A 26,346-nucleotide genomic window follows, 5' to 3' on the forward strand; every position below is an offset into this window, starting at 1 on the left:
ACAGTGCTGGTGCTCTCATTGCTCCTATGGATGTTTAAGCAGAGCGTGCCTGTGTAGCCCTTGTTTTCCCCAGGCAAACTGCTCCTTAGTTTCTCAGGGAACTGGGAAATGAAGGCACCAGAGTGCAAAGAGGTGAGAAGTTAACAGCACAAGGAAAGTGGGGGCAGCCTGGACAAAAGGGTTGTGACTGGGTTAGGTGGACAGAGGAACAGAGGTGAGGAAGAGAGAAATTACTGCAGCCAACCTCTTAGGTCACCTCTTTTATGGAATTGTTTAGTCTGGAGAAGAGGTAGCTCAGGGAGACCTTGTCACTCTCCTTATGACTGTTTGAATAGAGGTTGTAGTGAGTTGGAGGTCAGCCTCTGTGGCAGGAGAGATTCCGGTTGGATATTTGGAAAAAGTTCTTCTCAGAAAGAGTGGTAAGACATTAGAACAGCTTTCTAAGGAGATAGTGGAGTCATCATTCCTGAAGGTGATCAAGAAACATGTGGATGTGGCACTGTCTCTCAGTGTCCCTCAGAGGGACATGGTTTAGTGGACATGGTGGGGATGGACTACATGATCTCGAAGGTCTTTTCTGACCTTACTCATTCTATGTTTCTGTGTCTCTGTGGGCTCCTGGCACATGGCTTCCCACATGTGGCACGACGTGCAGAGCACTGGGCTCTTCAGCAGTGTCTTGCTCAGTTTTAATGCTGTGCTTTCAAAAACTTTGGATGCAGACACTTCACACCGGGTGCCTAGAATGCAGAGGGTGGTTGTCACTTAAATCTGTCTACATAAATACTTCTGTGTGGCACTCCTCTGACATAAAACAAGAATAATGTCACCACACTGCAGAAATGAGGGAAGATAAGCTAGTTTAATTGTGACCCATCTAGATAACACAGTTTGTAATTCAAATGCCTGTTGGTAACTCCATCTTCAGAGTAGCATCTGGATAATTGCTGTAGATAAACCCATGAAGATAACATAATCTCCAGAGGAGGAGGGAGTCCTGCAGGCTTGGTGTAATCACTAGCTGCAGCACCTTGTATGTCCATGCAGAAGGCCCTCATTTGGGCAACTCATGATGGCTGCATGATTCATTTTGCAGTGTGAATAACACTCCCTCATTGTTTCCGTTTCTGTAAAGTTGTACAAAATTGCTTGCAAAATGTTATACTTGAGCAAAAATGAATGGGGAGAATCACGCAATCCAAATTACTTTAAATGGCAGAGGAAGGTGAGATTTAACAGAGGGCAGCCAGCCTGTGGCCAGCTCTGTGTCCCTGCTGCTTCCCACTGAGATGCATGGTACCATGCCAGGGAACTCTGCCATGTGCTGAGTAAAGGGGCACAGCTGTATGGGGGGTCAGTAGCACATGAGCCCTTCCAGAGCAATGACAGAGCTGCTGCTGCAGCAAGAGTTGGCATTCATTGTCACTGACAGAACTGGTGGCACTCCCAAAAAATAAGGCTGGAAAGCAGCTGCGCAAACGTGCAGATGCAGGCAGAACATAGCAGAAATGAGCATGTTTTTCCCACAGACAGGGGACTCTGGAAGCAGCATGGAGGTGGCTCCAGCACCACGTTTCTCAGAGGCTTTTGGGAGTGCCTGGGGCTTATCCCTGGGGCAGTAATGCCATCCCCATGCTGGGACAGGCATCCCTGCCGCTTTGTGGCCATCCCACCCAAGGCTCCCATCGTGTCCTCCTTGCTGGGGTCCCATCGTGTCTGTGTGCTGGTACCACAGTCAGCCCCCATGCATCTGAGAGTTGCTGGGAAGTTTCCTTAGAAAAGCTTGGCTCTGGTTGCGGTTTAGTGCAGAGCTGTACCGGCTGACGGGGACAAGTCGGAAACCCTGGCAAGATAGCAGGCATCCTCAGGAAGCAAACCCTATCAGAGAGCACTGATGTCATTGGCAAACAAAACAAATGAGCGCTGGAAAAACAAACTGTTTTCCAGCGTTGTTGATCTTACCTCAAATTGGAAGCCCTGTGCAGCCTTTGCTCTTTGGCCCAGTCTCACAGATTATTTACAAGGACGTGCTGCAGCCACAGTTTTGCTACTCCTGCCAGTGCAACTCCTTTGATATTCATTTTTTATGTTTATTTATCTAAGGGAGGCTGGGAAGAGCATCGCAGCACCATGACTGGTTTGGGGAAGCCAGCTTGTGTCCCTGTGGGTGCTGGGTGCTAACTCACTGGGCATCCCACTGCTCCTCATCAGGAATGGGATCGGAGCTGAGCCCATGGCAGTGTGTTCTCACTGCTCCCCTCTGCCTCCCTGATGGCCCTGCAGCAGCAGCGAGAGAGTTAAGCCATGCTCTGTGCCAGACTGGCAATAATAGCAGGAAAAGCACAGCTCTTCCTTGCACCTGTGAGCGCTCCGATGGGCTTTCTGCTCTCCCTGGTCGTCACATCAGATCTTTCTCCTGTTGGAGGCTGAACAGCTCTAGCAGCCAGCTGTTCCCCTTGCTCAGCTCCTACCTGGCTCCTCACGCAGTCCAGGGTGGGGGATGGATGGAAAATCAGCCTTTCAAAAATAACCCACAGAGCCTTTCAGGAGGGAACAGCCCGCTCCTCCCTGCTGGAGTTTGGAGCCCTGTTCAAGCAAGGGATACTCCTAACATATCTTCATCACAGCTTTATTTTTATATTTTAAAGGGTGTGTAGTGTTATATGTGTGAAGAGGGAAGAGATTCATTAAGCTCCAGAGACAAACCGGTTTAAATGCTAAGCAGGCTAGCAGGCTGCAAAGCCACTTTTGCAGCGTTCTAAGTTACTGGCTGCATCTTGGCTCTGCATTACAAGTGTTTGTGTATTTCTGCACTACATATGTTCATGTATTTCATTAAACAACAGTGGCAAGAGTTCTTGCCTTCCTCTTGCCCAAGAAGAGCAATAGAGCCCTGTGTATAACATGCACTCACTTTTCATGGTTGGACTAGATGATCTTAGTGGCCTTTCCCAACTGTAATGTTTCTCCGATTCTATGATTCATGATCTTTGCAGAGATCTCCTTCTGAGCAGCTGCCAGTGAGAGCTCTTGTCCCTCAGGTAGGGCTGCTGCTATGCAGGGTTCTCAGCACTCACCCTGCATGTTGGATGAAGTGCTTATGCGGGGAAGATCATCTCGAGTGTTCTGTTTTACATAACAAATCTATTTTGGTGTGTTTCACTTCTCATTTATGCACCTTTTTCTTTTCTTGTAGTGCAGTTCAAGCAAGGAGGAATGTCCCAGAATTGGTTTCTCGCTGTGCACAACCTACAGAGTAGATCATTACCTTCCAATCGTTTTAGAACTGTAGAGGAATGGATATCCCGTAATTGCTGTAACAAGATGTGAGAGAGGTGCAGACAATAGAGATTGTTTCCGGCCAACTAATTCATTTTGCTGAATCTTTGCTGTAGTTGGTGAAGAGTTGAGAGCTGTCACTGGAGAGAAAAATCCTGACTGTCGTGTGTGTTGGAATCACTGAGACACAATAGACACAGGCACCTCAGGTTGTTTTCAGTCATTTTTCACAGGGAAAGTGTGCTGTAAAAATAGAGCATACTTGAAATCTTAGGCTTTGTGTTGTTCTGGGTGATGATTGCTGGATTCCAGCAGGTCAATGTAGGTCAAGAAGAAAATCATCTGTAAAAAAGGCTGCTTAACAGGGGTGTTGCATGGTATTACCTGGGTTTCTCATGTGGTTGCATCATGAATTTTGGTTCTCATGCAAATACTGTCCTTATTCATGTGAACATTTTTTCTTAATAGGAATATGCAGAGCTGTAGGGAGTGGCACGTTGTCTTGTAGGCTTTCCCCTCCTCCCACAGTGACTTGAAACATAATGCAGAGCACATCACTCCAGGACAGGAGTGAATCTGGATTTTAGGCAAAGGCTTGACTCGGATGGTGGGCTCAGCTCTGGCACAGGGTTTTTTGGAGATGCCATAGTAAAATCTGAAAGCTGCATTGACCAGTGAAACCCTCGTCTTTAGCAGCACTACCTGTGGATCAGGGATGTCTCTCCTTGTTTAAGGCTGTCTTCTCTTTGATTTTTTTCCAGTGATGGGTCTTGCTGGAAAGAGCTTTCTGAAGGCACAACTGTGAGTGAAACCAACGCAATATGTTCAGTGTGGAGGACCTCCTGATTTCTCATGGATACAAATTGTCTAAAAATCCCCCTGCTTCCTATGAGAACAGATATGATGGATACCGGCATGAAGCTGCAGGGAACAGATCTGCTCAGAGGACGCTGAATGGCTTTGAAGCAGACCCTAGAGCTGCTTACTGCAAGAAGCCTCTGACGAAAACCAACTCGAGCAGCACCGAAAGCAGTCATGGGAGCCAAGGGAGACAAGCAGGTCCTGGTTACCACCATGACCTTCAGGGTTTGTCCACTTTTCATACTTCAGAAGGGGGGTAAGTTTCAGCACCATGCCATGGCTTTGCTTTCTTTTTCTTTTGGTTCTGTCAGATAACTGAGCATGTCCCTAACCCCTGACACCATCTTCCTGTGATCTTTCCTGCTTCCATACCACTGTGATTGTTTCCATGCACTGCAAGTTGAGATGAGAGGTAATAGCCTTAAGTTGTGCCCAGAGAGGTTCATGTTGGATACTGGGAGAAAATTTTTCTCAGAAGGAGTCGTGAGATATTGGAACGGGCTGCTGAAGGAGTTGATGGAGTCATGGTCCCTGAAGGTGTTCAATATAAGTAGATGTGGTACTTACAGATGTGGATTAGTGGGCATAGTGGTGATGGGTTGATGGTTGGACTGGATGATAGCGCTCTTTTCCAACCTTATAATGCTGTGAGATGTCCACCCAAAGAGATGGCACTTCCATTTGGCTGCTGCTTTGAGAATACTGAGGTGAGGGAAAATGCCATTGACTCATACTGTCTGCCTCAGAAATGCCTTGCTGATGCTCTTAGGAAAGCTCAGTCTAAGTGCGGTAAAACGTAAAGGGGCAAAAGCTCTTCCTTTTGTAAAGGAGTAGTTTTAAAAATCCAAACCCAGCCACATGCATGTCCTGGTTGTGGTGGTAGATTCAGCTGTGTGAAGCTCTCAGTGGGTGTTCTTCCATGCACAGAGGACTTTCTTGTTTTCCTGAGGCTGTTCTTATGAAGTAAACATAAGGAGGTGCCTGTGTGTTTCTTTTTAAAGCAACTCAAAGCCAGTGGAAGCTCTTGTCGTCACTCCATAGGATGTGCACTAGCACCAGCATGGCTCTCTTACTGCAGTCTACGTGCGCACTGGGCTGGGGCAGGCTGGGCAGGAAGAGCTGTGTGTATACAGCGGCCCAGCATTGTTCTGCAGCTGTTTGAGAGCTCCCCGTGAACAAAGGAAGGGGTGAGAGTAGGACTGGGATCCAGCCCTGCTGTGACGGCATTTTATGAGGAAAAGCCCCTTCCTCCTACACAGGCTTGAAACTGAAAGCAGGACACAATTCTCCAGCCTTGGGACCTTGTCCTCTTTCAAAGACCTTCAGTATCTCGTGGCAAAGGCATGTGTCCCCTGGATGCTGTGCCTGTCTGCTCTTCCCTTTCATCTGTCCCCTTCATCTCCCTTCCCCTTACGAGGCCAGTTGCCTGGAGCAGGAGTGGCTCCTGACTGCCAGCTGGAATAGCGGGCAGGGTTGGATGGGAGCACTGTGAGGTGGTGCTAAGGTGGCATGTCCTACAGCAGGGAAAGGCCCAGGTGAAAGCAGAGCTTCTGGAGGCAGGAGAGGACGTGGCCTTACTGGTGGTAAGGAGGATTCTTCACGGTGTGCCTGGAATGAGGAGAACTGGACAGCAATGAAGTGAAGAAAGCCATGGCAGAGGCTTACTTGTCTCCTATATGTCTGAGATGTGACAGAGGCATCTGCATGGGTGAGGGGACGCTAAGAGCAAAACTCCTGGCAGATTGAGTGTCCCTTTCTAACCTCTCAGAATGCAAGGCAAGGAATCTGTCAGCCTACAGCATGGTAAATATGGTATCCTGGTTTTAAAAAGCTGCTTTTTCACATGAAATAGGGATCATGGTCCTGTAAATGACTTTGTTGCTCTTCAACAAAAATAGAAATCTTTTTGTATTCTTAAGGAAACTGCAACTCCCAGTGAACCTGTTGGGAGCTCTTATGCGTCACTCACAGCTAGGAATGAGGGAGAACCTCTGTAGCAGCTGCCCCTTCCTTGCCATCCCTGGATGCACAGCACAATGCTGGCTCTGCCCAGGAGCAGTCGGTGGGCCAGATTGAATAAAGTTTGCTGCAGTGTTGGTGCTGCAGCACCTGTGCTTTAACTGCCAGGCTGTACGGTGAGAACTCTCCAGCCCATCTCCTTAGGCTAGACCCTGGCTTTCCCTGTTTTTAAAACTCAGGAGAAGAAAAGACACAGCCATACAGACACTGCTCTTGAGAAATGAGCCACTTTGGGGTTGTTTCACTGTTCTGCCAGTATGATGATTTATTATACCTTGTTCTCCACATAGAGGAGCAGGTGATGGTAGGGCTGTCCCAGTCATCCTTGCTTTGCTAAGCATTAGGAAGGCCACACAGTAAAGGCAAAGAAAGGAGGGAAGCTGCCCTTGTGGTAAAGAAGAGAGGATTCATAGAAGGAGAACGGCTGCTTCGTTTCCAAGTGAGGAGATGTGTGTTGCTTCGTTATTTGTGTGGGAGGAACTATGTTAGTAGCTAGCAAATTTAGAGCTAAGTAGATAGTATCATTAATGAGGTCACCTGCTGCAAAAATTAGAAGACGGTACTGGTGTTTCAAAGTGGGTGAGTGTATGTGAGGATAGGATCCCAAAATAGAACAGAAGTTGCCAGTGTCCATAAAAGCTCTCTGAACTTTTTCCCCCTTGCTGCCAAATCCTGTAAATAAGTTCCTTACAGTACCTCCCTGTTGGGCACAAAGAACTGCCCCAGTGCCCACATCTCATGGACCCTGAGTAGCTGGGTGCCTGATCCCTACCGCTTACACTCTGGGACAGAAACTCCTATACTGTTTCTGTACATCCCTGCAGTTTTGTGATGTCAGCCATGCTCCTTTGCTTCTGGTGAGTCATGTGAAGTCCACTTGTCCAGCACTGCCCTGTGGCAGCCATGACCCATTGCTCTGAGGGCATCAGCTCAGTGACATGTGGCTGAGCAGCCAGTGCAGGGCAGGCTGATGGCCTCCTCTACTGAGAAGAGCTAGCAATAGTTTCTAAAATGTTTTCTCATTAACCTAATTTTATACAGAATTAATTCCAAGCACTTTCTGACAGCACACATGGTATCTGCTTGAAGCAGGACTTTCAGAAAAGAGTTCATAATGTTTTAATTTTTCTACTTGGTCCAATAGGACTCTTCTATATCCCTGGATGGCTGCACATAACCACCTCTAGCACCTAACCCAGAGCTGGAGAGAATGCATTATTTGCCTAGTGAAAAGATCATGAAAAAGATCAGGTTTAAATGCTCTAAATACTTCTTTTTAAATGTCTTTTCTACACTTGCATGACCATGAGATAGATTGTATCATGTTTGGAAGTTTATTATCAGAGTCCAGCTATTAATCATTTAATCTTAAAAAATAAATTTAATATTTTTAACAGTTTTAATATGTTTAAAAAGTTTTACTAAATGGAGGAACACCCTTTCTGTAACTGGCACTCTTCTCACTTAGGGCCAATTTACTTTAATGAAAATCTGAGCTTGAGCTTTGGTTGTCTTTAAAAAAGCAAACTAACCAAAACTGTTCTTTTATTGGTTTCCTAGGAAAGAGTTGAGTAATGTTTCCTTCCCCATTCCCTGTTTCCTATTAAAGCCTTTTAACAGCCAGCCCATTTCATTTCTGTACTGTTAGCTGTGGCCATTGCAAATCTCAATATTAGTGTCGACCATACTTCCTTCCCCCAATGTTTTTGTACTTGGGCTGATAAGTATTTGTTTTTACTTTATGTTCAATGTTTTTGTTCTTTTTTTTAAATGGTGAATGAATCTTTGCAACAATAGTGATTCACCACTTCTAGAAATGTAAAGATTAAGATTTTGAGATGCTTTTCTAGTAGACCTGGTAGCACTGAAGCAGGAACCATTTCAGGAAAGGCTGCTGGCCTGCACTGAGCAGGATGTCAAACCAAATAATTGTAAGGGTCTCTTCTGATCTCGGCATCTATGACTCTGTACTTTCTAGGATTTTCCTTAGATCCTCACATGATGATTAATTAAATCACATTGGGTATTTTGTGTTAGCAAGTCTGACAGAACAGGAATAGTAATCTGTCCATCCCCACCTTACTACTGCTAGAGCCTGGTTCCCTCCTGGTGTTGTAAACAGAGATACAAACAGTGCTGTAGTAGCACTGGGATCAGATGAAAGTAAAGATGTGATAATCTCAGAAGACGACAGAAGTTCAGTTGTTTCCACGTGCTGAAAGGCACTGAAAAGTTTGTTGTTACTGCAAACAACTTTCTAATATAGGAGGTGCCCTGTTGTACCTCACTGATTAATTTAGACATTTATTACTTCCTGGGGTTCTGCAATTGAACAGTATTTTGTGCGTTAGAGTCAGAACATTTTGTTCAGATGTTACATCTTAATCTAACAGAATTAATGTGAACAAGATATCCCAGCTTTATTTTCAGCTCTTATAGGATAAAGTTAATATATGTAAAAGAAAATTATTGTGGATCTAGACTGAATAATTTTCAATTGAATTATATTAAGTTTTCACAAACTGCTGTTCAAATACATTGTTTATAGTGAAAAAAAGAAAAAGGAGCCCAATGACACTGTTTATGTATCTTGGGGTTGACGGAAGAGGGAGAAATTCTTGGGTTCTATCTACATACTTGTCCTATTTATGTCAAAATTGATTTTTCATTCTAGTTGTATGCTGGTGGCAGCTGCATAGTGTAATAGCAGTTATCCTGTTGGACACCATAGGTATAAGAATAGCAGAACACAGTTGAAGTAGAAGATTAATTATTTAGAAGAAAAGGTACCAATTTTGTTCAGTAGTAATATACTAAATAGTTCAGTCTGTTCAGAACACATGGAGAAACTGTTTTGTTCTTTTAAGTCCGTGAATTTCTAATCTGCGATAAAATGTGTGATGTTTTTCATATTTCAGTAATGGGTAGCTGGAGATGATCCCTCTTTTATTTCTAAGCAAAAGTTATACTTCTTTTGGGGTGTTTTAGATTTAAATGTTGGTTCCATCATAGTAAGAGCTATGTGCTGATACGTTGCCATTGTTGTGTCATGTATCATTTCATCCAAAGCCTATCAAAGGGATTTGTCCCCTCAGAAAGATGAACAAGAATCAACGCAGGAAATGACATGTTTAATTTCAGCTTATCATGCTTCTTACACGATATATTTTAGGAAGTAGCCCTCTACTTGTTCTCCTTACCCTCTGCATTTTAGCTTTAGATTCCTATTAAACTTGCTTGTACCAGTGATCCCCTTGAAGTTTATAGATTTTGATGTAACAGAGTGCAGAAATAAGTTCATCATAATCATTTCTGGCTTTCTGGTGCCCATTGAGGGAGCTGTACATGTTTGCAGAGCACATAACTGTGTGCATTTATTTCTCTTTCTAACAGCTTTGCATTGCTAACAGCATGCCAGAAGAGCATCGGTTCCTTCACTGTTTCTTTGCTCGTGCTAATGACTGACTTAAATCCTCTGATTAAAATCATGAAGCCTTCTGGTTGTAAATAGATTACAGAAACCCCATTGGCATAACTCACCATTTGACCTCTTAATGGAATTACCCATAAGGGAAAGAAAGTGCATCTGTGGAAATTGCCTATGACACTGTGTTTCTTTTTCAGGGTTTTTGACAGGCCTCAACTAGCATGGTCTTCCCAGCCCAAGAGTGATAAAGATCTGGCTTACTGGAGAAGGAGAGGGCAGGACTTCAGCGTGCTGCTGGGCTACTCCCAGAAAGGAGGTGCAGAAATGCAGGGTCTGGCCGCAGCCCACGGGGCACCCAGGCACCCCAAGGATGCTCAGCTGAAAGTGGGGTTGAGCACAGAGTATGTCAGGAGAAGTGGATTGCCCGAGAGCTATGAGGGGCCTGGGGACTGCAAATGGCAGAACATGAGAACAGAAAGCTGGAACCAGCCAAAAAAGGTAGGAAGGCAAATGTCGGATGGTGACAGAGAGAAACTGCTCCAAGAGCTGTATTCGCTGACTCTGGGAGACGATGTCTTAGGCTCCCACAACAAAGGGAAATCACAGTCCTTGCCGAGAGTCCTTCTGCAGGAGAGCATGAGGTGTGTGGAAATGCCCTCCCTGACCAACAGCAACAACTCCCTCAGCGTAAGTAAAGCCCCCTCCTATCCCTCACACAGACTGACTGTGGAATCAGCCAAGCACCATGAAACGGGAGGCCATTTCCTTCCCCTGGTGAAGCCCAAGTATGGGAGGCCTCTGAAGCCTCCATCCTATGAACTGCAGCGACAGAGCAGAACTGCTGAAACTGGTTTTCAGGACCACTACCAGAAGGATGAACCCATTTCCTATTTAGCCAAAGCAAGTGAGCCGAGGCAAGATGCTTGTGTTCATGATCCTGGTTTGGAGCCCCCGGTCTATGTACCTCCTCCTTCCTACAAATCCCCACCTCACCATACCGTGAGCCCACATCCCCTCAGTGAAGTGCCTAACAATGCCACATATGCCAGCAGTGATCAGCAGGACACTGCAGAGCGGGCTGTTGCCTGCCAACGACCAGCTGTGAACAGTGCTGAAATGGGGGCCACACCTTGCAAAGACAGCCATCTTCCTCCTGGGAAGCAAAGCCATTCGAGGCGCCCCGCTGACTTCCTGCGTTCTGTTCAGTATATTCCCTTTGATGATCCTCGGATACGGCATATTAAAATTGCACCACCTGAAGGTCTGCAGGACAACATTAAATACATTGAAAATGCACATAGTCCCAGTTCGAGTACTTTGCAAGAGAGAGATCTTGAAGTACAGTACAACAGTGCCTTTTTGGATGCATCACACTTACCCGGTTCTGTAAAGGGAGAAAGAACTTCTGACAGCTCCACCCACAGCAGCAGATGGTTGGCACCATCCGTCCGAGATCAGGAAAATTGTGCCTTGCTGGACCAAAGAGACAGTTGTAGCACAGCTAATCACAGCCCCTGTAATGAAGCCAGCACAGAGTACACAAAAGGCAAACTTCTTGTAAGAAACTCACATATGGATAGCACCTGTGAGACCGTTACAAAAGTGAAAAAGTTTGAACCTGGAACTGGGATGCAGAGCAAAAAGAGTTCAAAGAAAAAAATGAATGAAACTATATTTTGTTTGGTCTCTATCCCAGTTAAATCAGAATCAAATCTGCCAGATACAGATAGGAACAACAACATAACCCAGAGCCCTGATAAGAATGGGTTTGATAACAATGGGGCTTTGCAAGAACAAAGTCTCTTAAGTATGTCTTCAACTGACTTGGAGTTACAAGCTCTTACAGGAAGCATGACCAATAAAAATGAGTTACAAAAACAAGAGCTGTGGAGACCAGAAGAGTTCAAACAAATGAATGACCTCAGATTTATTCAGCCTGCAAAACACAGAGAGCTCAAATACTCTGGCTCCTGGCCAGGTGATCAGTACAAAGACCAGCAAACACAGACCAGTTTCTCTGAAGAACCTAAAAACCCACAGATTTTCCATGGTACAAAGCCTGGGCAACCCAGCAGTAACAAATCGCTGTCTCCAAAGCAACTAGGATGTACGACATCCACAGCTGGGTTGAAACAGACAGGGTCACCTTCTGGCGACAGAGGCTGCATACAGGGTGCTTATGGCATGAAGGGACAGATGTACCTCAGCCAGTCCAGCAACAGCGCATTTTCTAGAACTGCCACTTCTGTCCCACAGGCCTCCTCGCCAAAGGGCCACCAGAGCCAGACCCTGCCTGCCCAGGAGCGGGAAGCTGGTGTTCTTCCCAAGGCTAATGTAGTTAAGGGAGGAGCAGGAGCTCCTTGCAACAGTAAAGAGCTGTTTGGGCAGTTCCTTTTGAAGCCTGTCAGTCGCCGACCCTGGGATGCAATAAGTGAGCTAGAAAGTTTTAACAAGGAGCTGCAAGGGCAGGAAGAGAGCATGAGCAGTGAGGAAGACTTGGAAAGTGCAGGAGCTTCTCCGCAGCCACGTGCCCTTCCACAGAGAAGGTCACCTAGAAATGGGGACCAAGAACCAAAACGTTGTGGGAAGTTGGAGACAGTTGTGCCAGAGGTGCCTGTATTCAAGTCAGGGAGAGTTAAAAGTAAGTCTGAAAGTTGGAGCACAGGGACAGAGCATGGCGCTGAGATGGGCTGCGTTGGCTCTCAGTGCTCTTCGCAGCCAGGAGGGAGCAATGAAGGAGTCAGACCAGCAGATGGAAGTCTGATAACAGAAATGAGGACAGGGGAAGCCAAGAATAGAGCAAAAAGCCAGCCAGTTCGCACAGGACCTATCAAGAGATTCTTGTCCAGTAGCCCAAGCAGCTCCTACCATGGTAATCCTTTCAATAATCCTGTCTTACAGGAGATGAGTGAAGACCAAAATTATCTAGACTTTGTTAAACTGAGCAAAGGTGCAGCTCCCCAGAACGATACAAAATTTGAGAGAGGCTCAGTAGTACGCTTGTCCTTAACTAAGAGGAGCCAAGGGTGCTCTGAGCCAGATTTGAGGGCAGTGGGACTTGATACAGCCTCAGGCCCTGGTGCTAGCAATTCTGATTACTCTTCAAATGAAAATTCTGTGGAAATCCCTGTGAATGAGTCCTTGCAGGCAAGAGCTGCAAGAATTTTAGGCATAGAAATAGCAGTGGAATCTCTCCTTCCGGATGACCACATTGGGCCCCAGCCAGGCACAAGGCCTGCAAGCAATGCCCATGACTTTGGGTCATCAGCAGAGAGCACTGTAAGTGGCAAAGAAGGAAAAAAAGACAGTTCTTATGAAAGCAGACGTAAGTGTGGCTGGACGGAGAGTGCTCTCTTTGTTGGAGAGAGAGACCAATCATTATACCCTGATGAATGCCAGACCACTCACCAGGAAGGCAGCACTGAAATGTTGGTGAAGGAGCAAGCGTTTGAACAACCTGTGAGACCCAGCCAAAGTGAAGAGCAAAACTTGGTGTCCAAACCGACTGTGTGTCAGCACTCAGAAAAGAGAGTGAGGAGCACCTCAAAAGTGATAGAGACACTACAAGGCAAGCTCACATCTCCACCAAGCCGGACTGCCATGGATCGCTTAGTGCGAATGAAAGAAGTTGACTCTGTGTCCCGGATGAGACGTCTGAGCATTAAAAGTGCAGACTCAGGAGAGGAGGTGGACGAGGAGAAGCTGTCAAAGGTACATGAGGAGAGGGGAAGCAAACTGGCAACTTCAGGGACTGTCTCCAAGCGTGTTGTCTCTCTCAGTGAAAATGGATATTTCGGTGGAATGGACAAGAAGAAAATCAACAGAGATTTTTCCTTAGGTAAGACCCTACTTTGGGAGATCCAAGTGGGTACTGTTTTCTTATGTAACAGGCACAATCGCTTTGCTTATGCCCACGTAATGATGCTCAAATAGTAACAGGCTGTAGGTGGTACTACCCCCATCTGGTTGCCACCTCCTTTACTCTCCTTGTGGAAGAGGTAACATGAGTGAGTGATCCTATTTTAGGAAAACTTACTGTAAAACTAACTTGTGATACTGAAACTCATTCACAGAGGCTGGAGCAGTCCCTGAGGTCTGCTGTCTGTCTAATTGTTTCAGGGAACTGCCAGTTTTAAATAGCTCAGTTCAAAGATAGTCACTCTTGTGCCAGTGTTTAGGAACATGTGGTGATTTAATCATAGCCTCTCCTTGAATACCTAATTTTCCATCTCTAATACTTAAGTAGACACATACTGTATCAGAGTTCAGAAAGATCTAAAAATAAAAATCTGATGTTCTTCTGTGAAGCCTCTGGGAAATGGCTACATTAAGGGGCCTGGAAAATTCTCTCTCTCATGAATATTTTCCAAATCACATGTTGAGCACAACTGTTATCCCCAGGTCAAATGGAACGTTGACTTTTTCAGTGAACACCTTTTTTTTTGGTGTGTGTGTTCCTCATCTCTCAAAAGCACATAAACTTGGGTAGTCCATATGCACCCCCGAAGTAACGTGAGCTGTTCTCTCTCCACAACAGTTTTCATATGGCATTGTATTGAGCAACTGAAAATCAGTTGTTGCCATAGATCTGCATAAAGGGATAAATCTCCCAGGCTACCTGCCTAGTGCATTAAATTAATTGGAGTGAGCCAGTGCATAGTGTGAAAGTTGTTAAATTAATATTAATCTTCTCTCTTTCTCTATCCTCCTTGCAGAAGCCGCTCTATCTTGAAATTCAAATAGGTTATTCATTAAACTCCATTGATGTAAATCTATTTACAGTTTTCCAGTACAGAGGGACTAAAACTAAATTGAGCATACTTCACAGTGAATGTATGTATTTATTTCTGAAGATAAATGTTAATGTGAATTCTAAGCATTGACTCTTCCAGTCTTACAGCCTTTTCCTTTGCATCTTTTTCTGTATCCCATGGCTCTGCATCTCTTTCTGCTCTGAGCCGTATTTCTTTAGAGCAGGTTTTCCAAACAGGCTAATTCAGCTTCCACGTATTCATCAGATCTAGTATGCCCCACATGTATTTCATATGCTTTCCTCTTTTGGGATTTCTGCTGGAATGAAGAAAATAACTGTTGTAGTGACAAGACTTCAGGGATGTATGAAAACAGATTGTGTGTGTTTTATTGGAGCCTTGTACTCAGAATTATTCTGCAGCAAATTAGGCCTAGTTTTATCCTTCTTACTGACAATACCAGGCTCGTATTCTGCAAGGTGTGCCCACTGCAGTAGTTCCTTTTAACAGATTTCCCCATGTCTGCATCATGGCTGTTCCTTTGCGCTGAACACATCCATCACTGCAGAGTAACACACATGGTAGAAGCAATCCCCTCCACTGGCCTCCTCCCATCCAAAGAGACTGATTTGCTGACAGCCACAAGATCTTCACCTTGCTTTAGTGAGGCAGGACTGAAGATTTGTGTTTATAGACGGGCCTGATGTTTGTTGACTTTGTTAACTCTCATTCCATCTTCCAGACTGTCTCACTGGTACCAGTGAAAGCCAAAATGAGAGCTAGTCTTGAAAACCACTGATATGCGTTCCTTTCAGAGAGTAGATATTTCTGAAGTCCAGTCTAGTTGGAGTGAGCTAAGATGATGTTATTCTTACAACTGCAGACTGGGCCTCCTTTGGAGGCTCAGAGCCCTTAGAAGAAACAGGCTTTCACATGTATAATGTAGCTTGGCAGATGAACAGTCATCTCAGAGTAAGAGCTGATCTTACTATGCAAATAGTGCCATTTGAAGAACATCTCCAATGTTCCCAAATGCACTGGATGATTTTTTTCTTCTTTGCTGTTTGGAGACTGCTTCGGTGAGGCTACTGATCTGGCCTTGTTTCTGTAAAGAGCATTGCAAATTAGCTTAACCAAATGCTGAAGAAATGTTTGTGCATCAGTGCAGGAATTCCAGTATTTGCCCTTCCAGAATTCTGACATTTCTAGGAGTCTTCCTGACAGTCTGAATCTTTGGGGTCCTTGGTTTAGATGCTGAAGATCTGAGTAAGCTTTTTAGGAATAATCTGGGCTGTGCAGAAGTCTTGTGGCCTGAGTTTCTCACCCCACTCCCTCAGACAGTGAGCTCCTCCAACTGGTGGTGAGTTCTCACAGCGTGAATGAGTCCAAAAACTGGGCCAGGGAGGCCTTGGGAGAACCTAGTTTCTGAAATGTTAATCCATTTTTATTCTTAGGTCAGCTTCGTGCAGAGCAGTTCAGAACTGTTGTGTTCTTATATTTTAGATGGAGAAAACATTTGTAATTGCAACTGAAATAGTATCTTCTCTCATTGCCAATGCACTAAGCTTAGATGCAGCGCTGTCCTGGGGTGCACCAGCCCTCAGTTTCTTTTGAGTTTGTGCATTAATGTGGTGTCTGTCCTTGAAGTTTGGAAATACCAGCAGAGGCTGAACAGTGATAAGCAGTTCTTACATAGGCGCTGCTGGCACAGACTCCTTTCTTGGCTAACCTATCAGTGTGAGGAGAGTGGAATTACAGATCCCACCCCAGCACCCACTAGGGCCAAAGTTCTTTCTTAGCCAGTCTCTTGATATGCATCTGGATGCTGCAGAGGGACACATAGAAGTAAAAATTTCCCTCTGAGGATTTTTATGCTTGTTTGAATGAAGACGTTCACTCATATCAATGTAGGACTCCTCAGGGTGAACATTTTACTCTCAAGTGTGCTATTTATGGGTCCAACTATTTTCATGCTTAACTGTTTAAATGCAAGCTATGGGAGTATAGCCTGTGGGAGTGACTTTTAAGGTTAGCACAGATATCCAAGTTACACAGGCACAGCAAGTAGCATAGGCTGCAGTGCTGGGTTGTCCAGACCCCTGTGGGAATACAGACTCCTCTGCGGCTGTGCATCCCAAGGTGTCTGGGGTAAGGCAGGCATGTGCAGGGCAGGCAGATCTCAGAAGGCAAAGCCCTTTCATTGCAATCCTCTCCCAGAGTCACAGGGATGTAGGATGAAAGAGAAGTCTTGTGTCTGTTCGCTGCATGGCCAACGTCAGAAATGCAAAGTGAGGTCTATCTTGTGACCTAGCAAGAGGTAGGCTTAAAATAAAGATCAGTGTTAGTAAGACAGTCCAGTGCTTTAGTGAATGATGTTCAAACCATGAGCTGCAGTTTTGCTGGCTGAAGTGAGGCAGTTTGACTGCTGTGATGTGATACGGTGATGCTTTCCATTATGCCACTGCATGAATCTCAAGCTGAGAAAGCACAATCAAATAAAAAGATGCTGAAAACTGAACTCTATCACTGACCTGGCCTTAATCACTAGGAAGTGTGCAGCATTTATGTAGTGTTCGGTGTAAGGGGGGCAAATCTTGTGTCTTTCAGTCTCAAAGCATCTGAACACTAGAAGTCGGTGAGCTCTCTCCTACTACCCACACAAGGATTCCCAATTATATCCCCATGCTTTTGATCTGAGTTGCTCCTGAGTTATACTGGTGCAAATACAGAATTTGGGTCAGGAATGTATTGTGTATTTTTAGGGCTGTCAGTTCAGTGTTAGTTTCCCTTTTCTTTATATAAAAATTAGGGGAAAAAAAGTCATATTTCCATGGCTCACTGCATGTACTGGTGTTGAGAAAGTTCCACAATACATTATTCATTGTGTTTTCTTGTCTTTTCCAGACACATATGACCCCACCAAAGTTGAAAAGGTGTGAGATGAACAGAGAAGAGAATAAAGATGCCTGCTCTACTAAGAATGTTTCACTGATTTTTTTTTTGCTGGGTGCTTTTTGTTTGTTTTTGTTCTTTGATGCTTGGAAATTGCCTCCATTTGTGGTGTTCATGGTGTACTGATAATGCCTTTACCACTGCCAATAGGAATTAGCTATTCGTATCTGAGACTTGCGGAGACCGCAGAAAAATCTGACTTCTACATTGGAACCATCTGGCTTTGTAGCATTAAGACTTAATGCCTACAGTTGGCAAAGAGTTTTTATCTGAACAGTATTTCAGTCTTCAGCTGGGATGATGAAATGCATGAAGTGAGGCTTTTGAGCTTTCTCTTTGGTGTAGATGTAAACGTGGGAGATTAGTGAAATGATTTTTAAAAGAATGTGAATTTATAAGCTAAACTTCTAAGTCTCTACAGTCTAAACATTGTTTAACTTAAGGGATTTTTGGCCATAAGCAGAAAGTGCTGCTGCACTAAGTGGGGGAAGGAATGCGAGACAATGGTAGCAAAGACTGATTGTGAAATTATTTCTGACTTCCAGAGTCTGAATTTACTTGGATTAAATACTTGCCACCTAGAGAGAAGAAAAGCAAAAATCCCAAAGCTTCTAAAAAATGAAGACTTTTGTAATACATTGTACAGAACGTGTAATTATAGTAGCTGGCAACTAGTGTTCCTGACCAATGCAAAGTATACCACTGGCTGTTTTGCACTCAGTATTACCTATTTTTGTTTCGCTGTTTAGAAATTCTTTATATGAAAGAATAGTAGCTGGTTTAAAATAGCCCATTTTAACAAAATAACTATATTTCTTGTTACAGAATACTATCTATTTTTCTACGATGTAAACAATTGCTAACAAGTGGCAAGTATAAAGAAGTATTATTATTATTATTATATTTTAAGAAGACTTATCCCTCTGAGTGAAGGTGACCCAAGAAGATTTCACTTGTATATCTTAATGCACACTCCATATTGCCCCATATTCAGTAGCACTCCCTTATTTTCTGAGAAGAGCCATCTGTGTACATATGTATGTACAACAGGGTTATTTCTATTTTTCGGCACTGAAGCCTTGGATCGTTCTTCTTGGAGCAGCTTTCCAGCTTTCTGAAACACAGCTGAGAACCGTCTGGGCTGGTGTTGCTGCCATAACATTCCAGTGACTGTGCTTACCAAAAAAGTGGGTTTGGATTTCTGTCCCAGTATCTTTGAGCGGCTTGGATGAAATACCTGTTTCTTTCTTTCACTTAACTTCCTTTTACACATTGTGATTTTGGATTAGGCCAGTGTAATAAAAGAAATAAACCTGGGTTAACTTCTTCCCTGCGGCTAACTGATGGTGCTGGGGAGGAGTTCAGATGTCTTCTTCGAGGCATTTGAATACATGTCTTTAAGTGTATGTTATCTGCACTCACAAATGCATGAACTGCAAAGTATATAATAAAGCCTATGCATTCTGCTCTTTGATACTGAATTAGCCTGCGTAGAATCTGTGATTTTAAAGCCTTTATGTTCATTTCTGTGCATTGTTGTTTCCTTTTTTTTTCTTTTTTGTAAGTACCTGTTTGCTAACATTCTTCAGATAACTTGTTCATGTACATCACTGGTCTATTTTACCTTTTTTTTTTTGTTGTCGTTGTTTTGTAGCATAATTTTATTTTCTAAAATCTAATGTCTTTAAATATTTTTTCCTAAGAAGTCTGTAATCTGGAAAGAACGACAGGGAGAAACACTCATCCTGTGTTTTGACAGAATGAATTTCTTGTCTGTAACACACAATTCTGTTACATATGGACTATTTAAAGCTTGTTTGAAAAGAAAATGTGGTGTATAATTTATTTCATTAACTCTTGAGCGTGCTGCCTAGCAATACTCACTGACAAACTTTTTCTACCATTCTTACTGTATTCACCTTTCTTTTAAAATAATCACCAGTACTCATCTAGGATGTCTGGGAGCCATTACATGGTTACAAAACTTCTTTCAACCCACTCTGTCCACAAAGAGCTACTTCCAAAAAAAGAACTGCTTCGACTCTCATCATCCCCCCTGCCATTAGGCAGAGTTGAGGGGCCTGGCAATAACTTGAAGATTTTAATTTACCCTTGGTTTCTGGAGAACTGTAAGTTGTCACATCACTGCTCCTGCTACCTTCAGCTGTTCATGGCTGTGTGGAAAAATAGGTTTTTGTGCATTTTTTTCCTTCAGATGGGAAAGGATTGATTGATTCTGCAACACATCTGTTTCATCGCTCACGTCAAGTAATTACTTTTCCAACACATGTAAGCATCCGTGATGTTAAAAAAAGAAAACAAAAATCAGAAAAGATAGGAAGAAGCAATATTGCAAAATTGCTTTTAGTGGGCAAGACTATGAGAAATAAAAACGTAGGAAGTTAGTAAGCTTTATTTTGCAGAAATATGACTGACCGATGGTTGAAAGACTGCAGTTAGTTCTGCCTTAAAAATGGTGTTTTAGTCTAAGTGCCCTGGCTATTTCATACTATTATGCATACCAGTAAGAAGAACACGGAGTACAGCTTTATGAATTATTGTGGCTTAGTGTTTTTACAGTACTTGTGCCATAATTAAAATACCAGCTATTTGAATGTGCTGGGAAATACCATAAATTAACATTTTTCCACCACTTGCAAATAGTCAGCAGAAAGCTCCTTCTACACCAGATGTAGTTAAAAAGTAGAAAATGATTACTTTCAGTGCTCAGTAGGAGCATAAACTGTCATGGCAACAGCTATCAGTGGTAATGGCAGCTGCAGGAGCTCAGGGCTGAGTGGATGCAGAAGAGGTTGCGGGGCCTGTTCATAGTGCCTCCTGCAATGCAGCGGTGTGACTGCAGGACTCTGCATTTACATTTATTCTCAGGAGGAAGAGCAGAGCCGGTTCCTCAAAAAGCACGTTGTTGGATATGTATGCAGCTTGTCTTGCTGTCCTACTACTGGATCTGAGGATGCTGGGGTTGGATGGTAGGCTGTCAGAGTGGTTGGTTGGGATGATACTGGTTTCACAAGTGTTCCTAGAAACAGGCAAAAAAAAATCCCCACAAATAAACCCAACAAACCAGAGTCTGGGCTTACATATTTTAAAAACATTTAATGGGGAAACTCCCCTGGAGATGGATAGCTAAACAACCATCTCTTTCCATTTACTCTGCTGAAATCCACAATGGATGGTCAACTTTCAGGGTTAGCAACAGTAGCAGCACTTAGTGGCAGTACTGAGGTACCAGCTCCTGTGCCAGGAAGATACACAGCATATCCAAAGGTTGAGGCTCTTCTGGCTGAGAAAGACGAGTCACCAGTGAGCTCTGAGTGCTACGCCAGCTTTGCTCACCTATGCTGAGCGAGAAAATCATGTCACTGGCTTTACAGCGAGGAGGTGAGAAGTGAAAATGTGCTCGGGGACTCACTCCCTGAGGGGAATGGCATTTTTTGAAGGTTGAAGTGCTCCCTCGTGTGGTTCCCCTGAGCACGAATTAGAGCTCTGAAGGAAGAATCAGTACTCTGAGCCACTCCAGTCCTTGCTAGAGGCATCCTGAACTGGGCAGAAGTGTGTTCTGAAGTGTGTATTTCAAATCCCACTGCCATCGCAGCTAAGTGGGGTGGGATAAGTCGTGCAAAGAAGAGAAATCCCTTTGCATGACTCAAAATCATTGATAACTGAAAGGCCGGAATAAGCCTAATTTGCCAGCTAACAAAAACAGCAACAACAAAAAACAACAAAAAAGCTTTCCTTAAGCATAAGATAGACTGTTGTATTTCAAACCACAGCTCCCACAGCAAACAACTGCATACTGTTTTGAAGCCATTGTTTCCTTCACTCAGCTCCTGATGGAACATATAAAAATGAAAGGGTATTGGGAGCAAAGATCCTATATACTGAAACAGCCAAAACCTTTGAAAAAAGGAAGGATAGTATGTGCTTAAAGTGGTCGAGTAATAAAATTAATCTGTCAAGTGTGCACCCTTTGAAAACAACCAGTCCTGTCAAGCTTACTCACATATAAACATTTGAGTTTAGTAAAATATTTCTGTTTAACATCATAAATCAATATTAGTCAATATTCTGTTGCCTTTGGCATATGGACAGCCAGCTGAATGTTAGTTTTGCAGTACTGAACCTCTTCCTCACATTTAAAATGACATTTTCTTCACTGCCCCTTTTCAAAGGAAAAACAAATGAACAGTAAAAGTGAGAGTCTTGCATTTCAAATGGCAGAATTTCTTGCAAAACAGGCATTTTGTCCAAGTTTAAGATCTCACTGAGGTGAGTATACCTTAGAAGTAAATCTTTACTTGACAAGAGCCAACAGCTGAAGTGAGACAAAACTGCAGGGTAATATGTGTTAAAAGGATGGAAAGGATTGTTGACCTCTTGGCTTTTTGAATGATTTTTGTAAAGCTGTCCTTTTGCAGGACAATGTTACTTTGGGGGAGGATGAATCACTGTCCTAATTTCATTCCACTGGCAGTAAACCATGATACTGTGGTCCTCATTTACTGCAGTGAGATTTACTTACACGCGCAGACCACAGCATTTAAACTTCTATTCTTCTGCATAGCCTCAATAAAGGATCAAACTGGAGATTTCATGAGATGATGATTCTATCACTGAATCCATTAGAAATGTTGGGAAATTGTAATTTAGTGCTGCTATTCAAACTTGCATGAAAATGTACACTGCACCTCCCCTCTGGATGTAAACAAAAGCTGTTTACCATCAACTCTATTTTTAAAGGAAAAAATGTTTCCAAGAAAGAAAAAGGGAAATCCTGATATCAATAGCAAAGCCCCAAACCGCAGTGCTATCTCCCACCCATGCAGAAAAATATGTTTGCAATATGACTTGCAGAGCTGCACAGCAGGGAGAGGGTGAAGGGAACTTAAGTCAGAACTGACCAACACATGGCTGAGATTAGAAATAAAAATGAAATTTCCCAGCCAAGAGAAACCACAATAACATACGGATTATAAATGAAAGAGGAGCTTTCCACCCTAAACAGCAGCAATCTCAGCCTTCTTTCTAGATCTGGACTTGCAGAGAAAACAATCAGAACCATTCCAAAAGCCGTTCCTAACCTAAGGAAAATGAGGAGTTATAAGTGCTAGACAGAATACTGGTATCTGTCTTTGTCTTTACACATTGCAGATAATTCTCTTTCAAGATACTGTGGCCTACCTCCAAAACTAATACTGGCTAATTTCCTTGGATTTCTGCTCCAGGTAGCCCAAGGGAAGTTAGAGGGAGAAAGAGAGAACAGGAGCAAGCAATTACAATAGTATTCGTATCAGAAAATGAATGTGTTTTAAGAGTTTTCTCTGTATTTTTCTCCACACAATGCAAATACTGTGTTTCTGTGCTTACATGTAAATTGGAGGGGGGCTGTTGTTCAACAGGAGACATTCTCCAAATAAAGATTTTGCATGGATATGCTCTTCGCTGATAATGTTATCGTGGAGCCAAAATGGAGCATGTGCTCTGATGTTTGCACTGTCTCGATAAAGACAAGTATATTGGTGAAGTGTTAAAAGGCTGCAGTATTCTCTAGGGGACTGCTACTTCACTGTAGCAAAACCTGACGTTGTGGCTGGTTAGTTACACCACAGAGTACAGACATTGGCTTTCTCTCTTGTATGTTTATTTGCAAAAAAATTACCTTCCACATCCACGCTTTCGAGATCTTCTTAGTCACTAGGTCACATGTTTCCAAGCTGAGTTCTTTGTTTGCTACCTTTAAGGTATGTTCTGCTTCCATGCATGAGCAGGTTCCTCCTTTACAGCCTGGCAACCAGCCATTTGCTCTGTGTAAACCCACCATGTCAGAACATTTTCCACTCTCTTTGCACAACTTGATATGAAACTGGGATAGTTTACTTTGGCTATGTTGCAGTAAAGAATGGCATGCTCTGTGCTGATAAGACTTCAAGACAGCAAAGCTATTATTTCAATATTTAAAAAAAACAACACCAACAACTCACTGACAATATCGTAAGCTACGCATGGTTAAAATGTGCAAGTCTGTCTTTTGTCACTGGCTCACAAACAAGTTAGACCTCACCGTTGGGCCCACACATGCTGTGGAGAAACAATGAATTCATCCTCATACCCATCTCCTGTCCCAGTTCTACCTGCAGAACATGAGACCAGCCCAGATCCAGGGAAGCTGCATGTGGAAACCACTGTTGTTTTGCTCTCTTTTCCATCAACTAAGCACTCTGATCTCACCCCATCTTTTCTTCTTCCCTGGCTTCTTTAAGTATTAAGAGCTCTAGTCTGGCATAATCCCAACAACCATCCAATTTGAATCTACAAATCTACAATCTTGGTTTTTTTTCTTCTGGAGGCAGGAGAGGGCAGACATTCAGTTCTACCCAGTTGCAGTTATTTCTTTGTTCTGGTACCCTGAGATCTTAAGCACAAAGCACAGGGATGGACATGTCATGGGGGCCAGCACATAGAGCCCAGTACTCCTTCCAAGCAAATCTGTAGGCACTCATGACAACCCTGCAAACCAAGTGAGCAGGAAAGGCAGAGGTGGCTGAGCGGATGCTGCTCAGCCCTCACTCAGGCTTCTGCTAGGGCAACCAGAAACCAGCTGCAAGACTCTGCACCCCTTCCAGCACCAGCTTTGGAGCCAGCGGGTCACCAACCCCTGGTCACATTATCCCACACAGCCCTGAACTCTTTGCTAATCATGTAAGTCCCCTTGCTCTTATCTTATTCGACACACATCTCATCTTCTTTATCTCTCTCACTGGCCTCTTACAGCTCTAGAGCATGTTTGACCTTTGCTGGGTAGTGGCAGCATGCATGCCCAAATTTAGTTAAAGGCTGTGTTATCTCTCTCTGTTCTGCTCTGAATCTTCTCAGGGGGAAGACAAACAGCTGCTGGGAATCCCCTTGTGTGATTCATGCAGAGGTGCTAACACCAGCCCGAAGCAGCATCACACCTCAGGGGTGATGCAGAAAGGAAGGGGGCTGATCAGGAAGCCAACTCCTTCGTTTTAACCTCTGAAATAAAAACATTTATTGTATAGATAATCAAGATCAAGGCAAATGTTTGCCAAAAACAATAGGAATAAAAACATTAGATCCCTGTGAAGGGCTTTATTTCACCTGAGCCCTCCAGCACTGAACTTAAAGAGCTGTCTGCATCTTGCTTTGCCATTGATTTAACAGCCAGACTTGGAACAGACCGGCTCGTCACATGTTGCCCTAACTGAGCAGCTTTAGCTTCTCCTCTTACCCCTTTGCTTCTCCATTCAAACTACAGATCATTTAAACTCTGTACCACCCCAGGTACAGCCCTTCACCTCAGTTTCACTGCAGCTGCAAGAACAGTCATGTGAAACCCACTGAACAAACAGTGCAGTGACATAGCCAGCTGGGGTTATGACATGTTGTGGGCAGGAAGGCCTGTCATTTGTCCCACTTTCTCATTATTATCGTAGCACAGCGTTCAGAGTATAAAGGAAGTCCTCTGCTCTCCCAGTGGTGGGTCACACTATAAATATCCAGATGGCACAGGACAACGAGGGCTGTAAAATTCAGGATGTGGGTCACAGGACCACTGTCTGCTTTATGTCTGGGAGAACGTGATAATAAACCTTTGCAAAGAACTCCGATAACACCACATGAAAGGACTGCAAACACAGTGAAAGAGATCTTCGGCTGCTGTAAAATGTTACTGCTTTCTTCACTTTGTGATATGCTGCTTTTTTTTATTTCCTTCCCTTCCCAGCCCCTTCTTGAGTGCCCAAGGCTGAAAAGTATCCACAACGTTTTCCTTTCATTTTACCTTTCAGGTCATTTTCCTTCTCAATGCAGATGCACATCTATGTTCCTGCAGCACCCCCCTTACCCTAAGCAGCTCTCATACAAATCAGTTACTCTGGTCATAGGTGTCCTGAGGGATATTGGTACCATGCCAAAAAACAGGGAAGGTCCTTTCCCCTGCTCCAAAGAAGCACAGTGACTTCAGGGAGGTGAGTCAGGGCAGAGACCAACTAAGGCCTGCATCATATTCATATTTTTAACACAAAGATTCCTCATGTAAAAATCATTTGTTCCCCTAAAGAAGTGTAAAAATTCACTAGTGTTGCCAGCTCTTGTAATAAGAGGATGTTCATGGTGAATATGTGCCTTTTATTCCTGTGTACTTTGCCTTTTTTCTTACCAAATGCTTATTGGCTATGGTTCTGATGTTTTAATATCCCCTGGACAATGTTTACTGCAAAAGATTTAAAAAGAAAATTCAGGGGAAGAGGGGATAATGACAGGTGTACTTCAAATCCTCACAAGTGCCCTTTGAAAAATCTTCTTTTCCTTTTTTCCATTTTTTGATCTGCTTACTTCCCTAGGTTCCACCTCCCCATCCTTCACACCACAGCCACCCAAACTGTATACAAACAGCTCTGCGGAGCAATGGATCTCTTCAAATCAAAGTTACAAGTCAGCGTTTGGTGACTGCATTTATACCTAAACAATTTTGTTGACTGCTGAAAAAATCATATTGCTTTAACTGCATCAGCAAGGCCACAGAATTTCATACTATAGGTTCACATTTCACAAAGACAGCTGTGCAAGGTGTTACTCATGTCTCCTAAGGTAAGGGAGATTGATTTCCCTTTTTTATTCCTCTTCTTGAGACAGGAACTGCTCTCATGCTGAATCAGCAGGATGTGCCCTGTGACAGAGCCTTTAACTGGCTGAAGAGCTGTTAATGAGTCTAAAAATCGCATCCCATCCGAGCCCCTCCCCCATTAGCGAGCACAGGGCAGGGAGGGAGCTGAGCCCCTGCTGCACACAGCTGTGATCTGAGATAAGTGCCCCAGGAGCACCTCCACCTCCTTGCAGCAGGGAAAACATTTGAACTCCTGGACCCTTCCTTAATTCAATCCCTAGCTGACAAACACACAGCAGGCAACTAGAAGAAAAAAAGAAACAACAAAAAAAAACCACAAAGTTTAACCCATCCCAATGACTCAGTTTCTAGGACTTCTGACCAATTTCCTAAACTTTGCCTCTGAAATT

General features: G+C 43.7%; 1 protein-coding gene across 2 annotated transcripts in view; it reads left to right on the top strand.

Moving 5' to 3' along the window:
- Positions 1-19,378, top strand: part of JCAD (junctional cadherin 5 associated) — a 55,787-nt gene extending 36,409 nt beyond the window's left edge. The window contains exons 2-4 of one of the 2 annotated variants that reach the window (XM_031616062.2): positions 4,041-4,396; positions 9,784-13,424; positions 17,242-19,378. In XM_031616062.2, the coding sequence (XP_031471922.2) occupies positions 4,101-4,396; positions 9,784-13,424; positions 17,242-17,276 (3,972 nt within the window). In that variant the 5' untranslated portion in view covers positions 4,041-4,100 and the 3' untranslated portion in view covers positions 17,277-19,378. Of the gene's footprint in view, positions 1-4,040; positions 4,397-9,783; positions 13,701-17,241 lie in introns of those variants that run through there. The other variant, XM_090143037.1, reaches the window with a different exon arrangement.
- The last annotated feature ends 6,968 nt before the right edge of the window (positions 19,379-26,346 follow it).

The sequence above is a fragment of the Phasianus colchicus genome, chromosome 6 (genome assembly GCF_987193195.1).
Source record: "Phasianus colchicus chromosome 6, bPhaCol1.hap1.1, whole genome shotgun sequence".
Taxonomy (NCBI): domain Eukaryota; kingdom Metazoa; phylum Chordata; class Aves; order Galliformes; family Phasianidae; genus Phasianus; species Phasianus colchicus.